The sequence below is a fragment of the Schistocerca nitens genome, chromosome 11 (genome assembly GCF_023898315.1).
Source record: "Schistocerca nitens isolate TAMUIC-IGC-003100 chromosome 11, iqSchNite1.1, whole genome shotgun sequence".
In the NCBI taxonomy this organism is placed as follows: domain Eukaryota; kingdom Metazoa; phylum Arthropoda; class Insecta; order Orthoptera; family Acrididae; genus Schistocerca; species Schistocerca nitens.
Window position 1 is genome coordinate 70,687,161 of NC_064624.1, and position 9,611 is coordinate 70,696,771.

The 9,611-nt window shown below is 43.4% G+C and overlaps 1 protein-coding gene across 1 annotated transcript in view; it reads right to left on the reverse strand.

The window, feature by feature from the left end:
* The window catches only part of LOC126212649 (ankyrin-2-like), an 82,433-nt gene extending 77,708 nt beyond the window's left edge, over positions 1-4,725 (reverse strand). The window contains exon 1 of the mRNA XM_049940074.1: positions 4,548-4,725. Coding sequence (XP_049796031.1) covers positions 4,548-4,725 — 178 coding nt within the window. The remainder of the gene's footprint in view (positions 1-4,547) is intronic.
* Between the last annotated feature and the right edge of the window lie 4,886 nt (positions 4,726-9,611).

Genomic DNA, 9,611 nt, shown 5'->3' on the forward strand with positions numbered 1-9,611 from the left:
AACTTTAACCTATCCATTTCCCTTTTTAAATTTTCTAACCATCCTGCCCAATTAGGGATCTGACACTCCACGCTCCGATCCGTAGAACGGCAGTTTTCATTCTCTTGATAACGATGGCCTCCTGAGTTGTCCCCACCCGGAGATCCAAATGGGGGACTATTTTACCTCCGGAATATTTTACCCAAGAGGACGCCATCATCATTTAACCATACAATAAAGCTGCATGCCCTTGGGAAGAATTATGGCTGTAGTTCCCTTGTTTTCATATACATTTAATTTCACTTAATGATTCCTTCGTTTTTTGACAAATAATTTCATTCTGTTTGAATTTAACTAAATGTCTGTCTCGGTGAAAGTTCGAAGCAACCTCTGCTGTTGCTCTGTGAAGTATGAGTAATCTTGCTAGATGACCTCAGAGTAATAAGTATCTTTAAATTTTGTGATCATGTAACATGCATAATTGTTTAATGATCGACTTCTGTAATTTTTCTAGATGTCGACTTTGTTTGATGAATACGTATTGTGTGCTAGATTGTTTCATTTGGCCACCCGCTCCTTACCCATCCAACCGAGTTCCCTGCTGCCTGAAGTATTGTACGCAAGGGATAAACCGAATGAGGTAGCACTGTCTTTAACCAACTGGCCTGATATTCGGGAGGGAGGATCGTCCGCTCTTCATTCTCCCACCATAATTTAGATTTTCGTGGTATCCGTAAATCATCTCAGGTAACTGCTAGGTTTATTCCTACTATAAGGCCGCGGGTGACTATTTGTCACACTCTTGCCATTCTAAACCTATAAGCCTGTAAATGTCTCTGTATGTGAATTACCTTAATTTATCGTTCCCAGATTGTAATACCAAGATGTGTCCGATATGCCTGTAAACAGTGATCTACTAACAAAAAACTACTACTACTGCTAACACCATTACTACAACAAATACACACAAATGCCAAAGTACGCTTACATGCCTGGTCAATACATGCATGGCAGTGTGATCACGTGTTGTTACCTCATTTCATCCTCAGTTTATCAACATTCAGACGTACAGTTTTCAGTCCTTCCTGTCTTTCTACAGATAATGGCCGACATATCATAGTCGCTAAGTTGAACGTCATACAGCTATAACTGCTGTAACCAAGTCCGTACTTAGTGTCTGAGCTAAGAGGAACTAATTTTATGGATGGGGAATGTGCTGAGAAAACGATGCACAATTTATTACGACGAGAAACTAAAAAATTATGAAAAACAGTTTTTCAGTACCACATTTTCTCCCTCATAACCTGATTACGGTGTGGGGCCGACCCTCAACCGTGTCAGTCTCTGCTATAGCGATTCTGGTTACTTCTTCAAAGTGGGAACAAACCCAGTACAGGCGCAATAGATTTATTTCTATTTTAATCTGGTGCTGAGTTATTAAGTCTGTATCTAATCATTTAATGACTGGGGCCATACTTCCTGACAGACTTCAGTGAAGTGTGGAAACAGAGATCTCCAAAAATGCAGATGCCGGCCGTTGTGGCCGTGCGGTTCTAGGCGCTTCAGTCTGGAACCGCGTGACCGCTACGGTCGCAGGTTCGAATCCTGCCTCGGGCATGGATGTGTGTGATGTCCTTAGGTTGATTAGGTATAAGTAGTTCTAAGTTCTAGGGGACTGATGACCTCAGATGTTAAGTCCCATAGTGCTCAGAGCCATTTGAACCATTTTGAAAAATGCAGATAATCGAAGCTTGTTACAAACCTATTAGAGTCCTTCAATTCTTTTCACAACTGTATGAGAATGTGGCTCGGATACAATACTGATTTGTGTGACTGACCACAACTTCTTAACAGCCGCTCAGTTTGCCTTTCGCAAAAATTTGTGTATCGAGAAAACACTACCGAATCTCAGAAACTGAACGATTGGCGAGGTAAGCAAAATTAAAGATCTCGCTGTATATTTTCTGAAGTTACCAAAGTCTTTGACTGTGAGGGCGACAAAGTTATACAGGGAAATCAATTAGATGTAGTATTAAATGGCATCCTTTCTCCATTGGTGAAGTCTGACCTACATAACAGTAATCGTAGGGTGTCGCCGGAATGAAACTGACCTCGGAATGGGGGAAAATGGCATGCGAGGTCCCATAAAGACATCGGTAAAAGGCACACTCTTGCTGTAAATCCTCATAAAACTATGTCGCCTTCCAGCGACTTTAAAGTGAGGTTTCAGACAAGCAATAATTACCTGCTGCCAACAGAAGTATGCATTTCAGATCTTAAACTAAATTAAACGCAGTGTGTATAAAATTCCTATTGCTTCGTGCGTCAAAGAGAATACTTTAGTCCGAAATGAGAATATTAACCTGTGCAAATATTTTTAAGACGAAAGCGAGTTAGATGAACCAGGGATGTGGTTATGTAAAGGTGGGCCGAAGGAGAGTCTTGTTTTATTAGTAGGGAAAGTAATGATTTTACTCAGAAGAGTTTAGTAATAGTCGGAGGGAAAAGAACTATAGCACGCAGGCAGTGGAAGTAGTTTGAGCACTCAGGGACTAAGGAAGAGGTAAAGTAGCCAGCAAAGTAACACAGCAGCACTGTCGCATTAAAATACAGAATTGTGTGGAGAGACCATTATTCGTTTCGAAATTATCGACAGAGAAGTCAGAAGACAGAAGGAAAGAGAAATGGTCCAAGAACTCAAATTTCACCTGTGTATCGACGGAAACGATATAATATTATGAAGAAAAAGTGTGGAGACAAGGGAAGTACGAGAAGGAACCAATAGTTATTACAGATCACGGGTATACGTTACACTAAGAGAGAATGTGTGAGAAATAAAAGAGTTATTTCGTCTGAGAAATAGAGTGAGACTTTGAACTACAGCAATTGTTGATATAAAACTTGAGAGTGTACCGACTTGGTGCTTGAGCGAATGGGAAGTAATAAACTGATTAAGTATTGCACAAATTATTTTATGTCAGGACCAAAACACATGTTCTCAAAAGTGTGACATCAAATAAAGTGACGCCATCCAACTTCAGTGACGGACTGCAGATTTTACGGCAACATGTGTTAACGAAACTGAAATTTTACAGACACCGTGTCATGTTGACGATGTTGTTGATATGAGAAGAGATAAAAAACATTAAGAGGCTTCCGATGAGGGGAGCGCAGGAGACATGCAAATTGGTCTCCCCATTCGATCTAGTGACTGGGATATGTGGCATCGTGTACGTCACGTACTTGCACAGATAAGGCTGCAGGCGTTCCAATTAGTCGTCGTTTCGAACACCTATTGTTGTGCACAACGTTGTTGAGTAAACTTCTGGAATCAGCCTGCACATAAACTGAACATCCAGCTTTCCTCCATGTTGTTACTTAGTTTAGTGAAAACATTTATGAACCCAGAGCATCTGAATTTCTTCCTGCTGGCAAACAGATGTTACATACATTACCACTCTGTAGAAGTGTTCCGGCAACTGTCGCCTGAAACGTCCTCGCAGATCAAAACTATGTGCCGGACCAAGACTCGAACTCGGGAACTTTGCCTTTCGCGGGAAAGTGCTCCGCCAGGAAGTTTCATCTTGGGCACACTCAGGTGCGTAGTGAAAACTTCTACATCTACATCTACATACATACTCCGCAATCCCCCATACGGTGCGTGGTGGAGGGTACTTCGTACCACAACTAGCATCTTCTCTGTTTCACTCCCAAACAGAATGAGGGAAAAATGACTGCCTATATGCCTCTGTACGAGCCCTAATCTCTCTTTTCTTATCTTTGTGGTCTTTCCGCGAAATGTAAGTTGGCGTCAGTAAAATTGTACTGCAGTCAGCCTCAAATGCTGGTTCTCTAAATTTCCTCAGTAGCGATTCACGAAAAGAACGCTTCCTTTCCTCTAGAGACTCCTACCCGTGTTCCTGAAGCATTTCCGTAACACTCGCGTGATGATCAAACCCACCAGTAACAAATATAGCAACCCGTCTCTGAATTGCTTCTATGTCCTCCCTCAATCCGACCTGACAGGGATCCCAAGCGCTTGAACATTACTCAAGAATAGGTCGTATTAGTGTTTTATAAGCGGACTCCTTTACAGATGAACCACATCTTCCCAAAATTCTACCAATGAACCGAAGACGACTATCCGCCTTCCCCACAACTGCCGTTACATGCTTGTCCCACTTCATTGCGGAAGCCTCGCCTGCTTCAGTTGTCATTTAAATCCGACAAGTATACATGAAAAGCAACATTCGTTCTGAAACCACTTTCAAAACCATGCAACTCGGGACAATAAAAACTACTGCTACTAGCACCATTATTTCCATTGTGCTGTATGAATCAGTATTTACCAAAGATCATAGCTGAGAGGAGACAATACAGGAGTTCATAATAAGAGCTGTCACTGCTACAGGCAGAGGAAAATAGTTGGGAAAAGAGAAAAACAGCTCGGTCTCACTTTAGTTTTTCCCCGTTTTCATACCTGCCGCTTTTAAGTGTGGACAACACTGAGAACAGGAGATTGAGGGAAGTTACACTTTACGTTGTGGAAGGAGTATGTGGAGACTCACCAGACACGTCGGGCGCCGCGGCAGCCAGTGCAGTGGTGGTCGGCAGCGAGACTCGCCTCTTGTCCTGGACTGGGCTGCCGCCTCCCACCCACTCTGTCCGCAGTTTTCCTCGAGACCCCCCCACCTCCACCACCCCTTCTCCCTCCCCACTCCGCACCGCCAAAGATAACCCTTGCATAGGTCTGACATTCGAAGTATTTTTCCCGTCTCATCTTAATCTAAGCACTAAGAAATCTTGATCTTACGCAAACCCAGTAAGTGAATTCAAGTCGCGTATTGTGTCATCCAGTGGCCATACTGGCATCGTAATGCAAAGTGATGCATTCGGTATTTCTAAAATGTTTCACCGCGAAGTGCGGTCCCTCCTTTCAATCATCGCACGAACACCGAAACTGCAGAGACTGAGATGAGCGATTGCGGAACAGAGTGGCTGGAACCTCTGACTAGTAGAAAGCCACGTGGGCCACATCAGATGCTGTTCGTTCCCAGCCTCTGCCCACTGCATTCTCACAGCGACGTACTTGCCCACCACGAGGTGTTTATTTTAGTGGCCTTTCCCTCTCCTTCTCCGAGGTACGCACACTGGACAGAACATTATTCGCCCTCTGGAGGCGCCTCGCACTCGCCGTCAGCACTACGTCCAGCCATGACAGTGGTCCCGATCCAGCGATGCGCCATATGATTGATGACCAGATTTGTAGAGCTACAAAATTGAGAAGATCTCGACTGCTACATTTCACTCGCTCTTCCAAACGGTCCCTGCCCGTCTCTATATCCTTCCATTTGTAGGAGAAGGCGTTCGCGCCCGAAGGTGTAAAAAGATGTCGATAATCTTGTGATTGAGGGGGGAAACCACACGAGGAAGCTGTTTGACATCGAATTTTCGAGATTCTTTTGGGGTAGGAAGATTTAATTAGAATTTTAAGCAATTTTTATATCACTTACTTCATATTTCGAACAGTTTTTGTGATTTTTTTCAATAATTTCAGCCAAAATTAACAAACTTAGGCTGTGATGTCCTCTGAAGGTTGTGAGTATAGTTCTCCAATTGTGTGCAGTGCAGCCATTCCGATTTTCATCAGATATCAAAAAGGTTTTGATTTTACATTAATAGCTTGTTTTCTAAGAATATGAAGCTCAGTGCAGATGAAAATAATGAATATTAAAATGTCTGCTGGCGTTGGAAGAATTTATTTCGATTTTCAGGATTGTTTTTCTCTAATTAAGCAAAGAAAAATACTCTTAAAACCATGATATCATCTCACACGGTGGTTCAAATATTTCATAATTTTATAAAGAATCATACTATCAAATTTCGTAATGATAGGTTCTGTACTTTTTGAGTTAGACTGCACGCAAGTGTAGAAAAAGTCATTTCGAGATAAACGCGTTTGAAAAATAAATTCTCGCAAACTAGAAATTCAAGGAAGTTAACAATAATGTAAAATTCTTTCCGATCAATCTGCAATTCCAGCAGCATATAATAACCCTTCCTCTTCCTCAGCAGTACTTGCAGCAGTACTTTCCTAGTTTTCCGACCTTCTCTCGATTCCAATCAACTAAGTGTAAAATACTATGACCCGATAAAAATGCACCTATTCCATTACTTGAGATATGTGCGTGAATAATATACTGATGGAAAGAGAAAACAAAGTTTTACATGGTTCTCGCCAAGTAGCAGTAGTGTGCACCCACTTCAGTACTAGTAAAGACAACAAAGAGCGTTTTGTGTTCTACGTTTTGTGCAGTGCGGGACGGTAATAGCTGTTCAGCGTGACTTTCGTACTGGGTATGGTGTGGATCCAGCTACAGCACAGAGCATTAGACGATGGCACGAACAATTGCGAGAAACAGGTTGTTTGTGTAAAGGCGAATCGCCGGACCGTGCCCGAGTGTGTGACACAGACGACGAAAGCATCCGCCATAGTTTCACAAGGAGTCCGCAGAAATCCGTTCGCCGTGCAGCTCGACAAGTCAACATGTTCCCGATTTCCGTCTGGCGTGTGTTGCGTCGACGTTTGTGCTCGATACAATACAAAATTCAGCTAATGCAAGCTCTTCGTGAATGTGACAGGCAGCAACGTGTGGAGTTCTGTAATTTCGTTCTCAGCCAGATGGAGGGTGACAGTTTTCTCCCGCCCTTAGTGTTAAGTGACGAGGCAACATTCCACTTAATGCAGAGGTGGACCATAATGCTGCGGGAGTATGGAGTACGGAAGAACCATATGAAGTTGTACAACATGAGAGGGATTCTCCAAAATTTAATGTGTGTTGTGCAGTTTCACACGAAAAGGTGTACGGTCCGTGTTTCTTTGTCGAGAACTCTGTTACAGGAAGCACATATCTCCATATGTTTGTGAGTGTTACTGTCCCACAGTTGGAGACTGATTCGAACGACAACAGGAAGGGGCACCGCCACACTTGCAATTGGAAGTGCGGGAATTTTTAAATCAAAGGATTACTGAACGATGGATCGATCGCAATGGACCAAATGATTCACCCTTACATTACTGGCATCCAGGTCTACGGTCCTTACTGTATGTGATTATTTCTTATGGGGGTTTATAAAAGACTGTGTTTATTTGCCTCCTCTACCAACAACAATGAGTGAACTGAGACATCGCATGACAGCAGCTGTGGAGGCTGTAACTCAGGACATGCTAGCAGCAGTGAGGAGCAGTTTGAATATCGGAATGACAGTTGCCATTCATGTCAAGGGAAGCATATTGAACACCTGCGAAATGGTATGAAAAAACCTTTTTGAGTTTCCCGTTAATGATAAAAGAAAATTCATTGTACGAGGGTCATTAAGTAAGTAATGCCCCACATTATTTTGAAAAGTCCGTTAATGTACAAAGACAAATGTCCCTGTAGATGCTTCACATTTTATGTTTGTTTTGTGCCCGGTGAAGTTTCGAACCGTTCTGGCAGATGGCAGATCCGTAGTACAGCGTCAAAATGGCGTCTACATACGAATCACGTTACAAGCAGCGTGCTGTTATTGAATTCTTGTGTGCAGAAAAACGAACCGCGGTGGATATCCATAAACGTTTGTGCACAGTGTATGGCGATGTTGCAGTTGATAGGAGTACAGCTGGTCATGCGTGAAGAGAGTTACAGCCTCAGGAAATCCAGAAACAGAACCCCGTGATCAGCCACGCTCGGGACGTCCTGTCGCAGCCACTGCTCCGGACATTCTGAGTGGTGCGGAAGCCATTACTCGTGCCGACCGGCGCAACACAACTCAGCAGTGGCCTCTACAGTTGTCGCTCAGCACTGGAAGTGCGTCTGCAGTGATCGAGACTCTCAGATATGCAAAGAGGTGCTGACAATGGGTTCCACGAATGCTCACAGCGGACCACAAGATTGAAAGAAAAGCCATTTCATCTGAAGTTCGGAGACCGACGGAAGGACCTTTCTGTCAAGGATCGTTACCAGTGACGAAAGCAGGGTGCGCCACTTGGCGCCGGAAACAAAAAGGCCGTCGATGGAGTGGCATCATCCTCATTCACCACAAAAGAAGAAATTCAGGACAACCCTCTCTGCCGGAAAAGTCATGACGGCAGTATTCTGGGACTGTGATGGCGTCATTCTGGTAGATGTGATGCCATGGGAGTCAACCATCAATTCATTGGCATACGTGAAGACTCTGAATAAACTCAAGAACCGTTTTTGACATGTTCGATCAGACAAGAAACCAGCAGAAATCTTGATCCAACACGATAATGCACGCCCGCACATAAGTGAGTACCCAGGAACACACCGCCAAACTGCGTTGTACATCATTGCGGCATCCATCCTACCGTCCAGACCTGCCCCCCCCCCCACTTCCATCTCTTTGGGCCGCTTGAAGATTTTCTCTGATGATGACGAAAGTGACAGTTATGCAGTCAAAACATGGCTACGCCCTCAGGACAAGAGCTTTTACCAGCGGGGAGTACATGCTCTTCCACAACATTGGGGTACAGCCAAAGATCGTGATGGAGACTACGTAGAAAAATAGGACATGAACAAGACATGTTGATGTATATTGTCAGAAAATTCTGAGTCTTAACAATATATACGTTCTGAGGAAAAAATGTGGGGCATTACTTAATGAACCAACCTCCTATATCTTTGTTAGTTTCAAAAATGTAGACGTGCCAAATCGGATGATTCTTTTTCATACACCCTGTATAATGAAAACGGCGGTATAATTTGACGTGAACTGTATATTAAACATATCATAAAATGTGCATACAGAGAGTGACTTTACGTCTTTTTCCTCATGTGTAGCCCCCTTCTTCGCAGTTTGTTTGTTGCTCAGCTGCACTGGTGAGTAATTACTTCTCAGAAAAGAAAAAATAAACCTTGATAGCGACTGCTGGCGGTCGAGGTCACAGGTTCACAAGCGATATGCGGCGCCTCGCCTTCGCTGAGTCGGCGGCTCCCTACGTCACACCGACAGAGCGCGGTGCACTGGAGAGGCTGTTTCAGTTCGCAGAGTTGCAACATGGCGAGCGAGGCAGGAACGTAGTGGAACCCATCCTCCTCCCCCCACCACCTCGAGTGTTTGTGATATGACGTAAAAAATTTAAAAAGGTTAGATTATTCAAACATATGTTCATTTTGAACTGCGCATCTCTCTCGAGGGTTTGATGTATAAAATATATATTTTCGAGGATTTGTAAGACAAGTTATTCGGTCTTAAGTATGCCAAACTGGAGTGCCACGCTTCTTCAAACAGCATTCGTCTATCACACGTCACTGTATTTTGCTCTGTGGAATTCGATCGTGTATATTTTGCAGTGGAAGGCATCAAACGTATATTCAGGGCAGTGGAATTGAAATTGTCCTGTAGTGTCTTTCCTGCTCCTAGTCATTCGGTTTCACATCCTGCCTCCTACTAAGGAAGAAAAAAAAAACAGTAAAAACAACAGACCATCAAAACAATACACATCTCTTTAATCCTTATGTCCCAGAATTTTCTTGTCTCTAATCTTGCTACAGATTTACATGGTGAGCTTTCCTTCCTGTGAAAGAATCTACTACGTCATCAAAGTCCGTCAAACGGTCTGCTATATG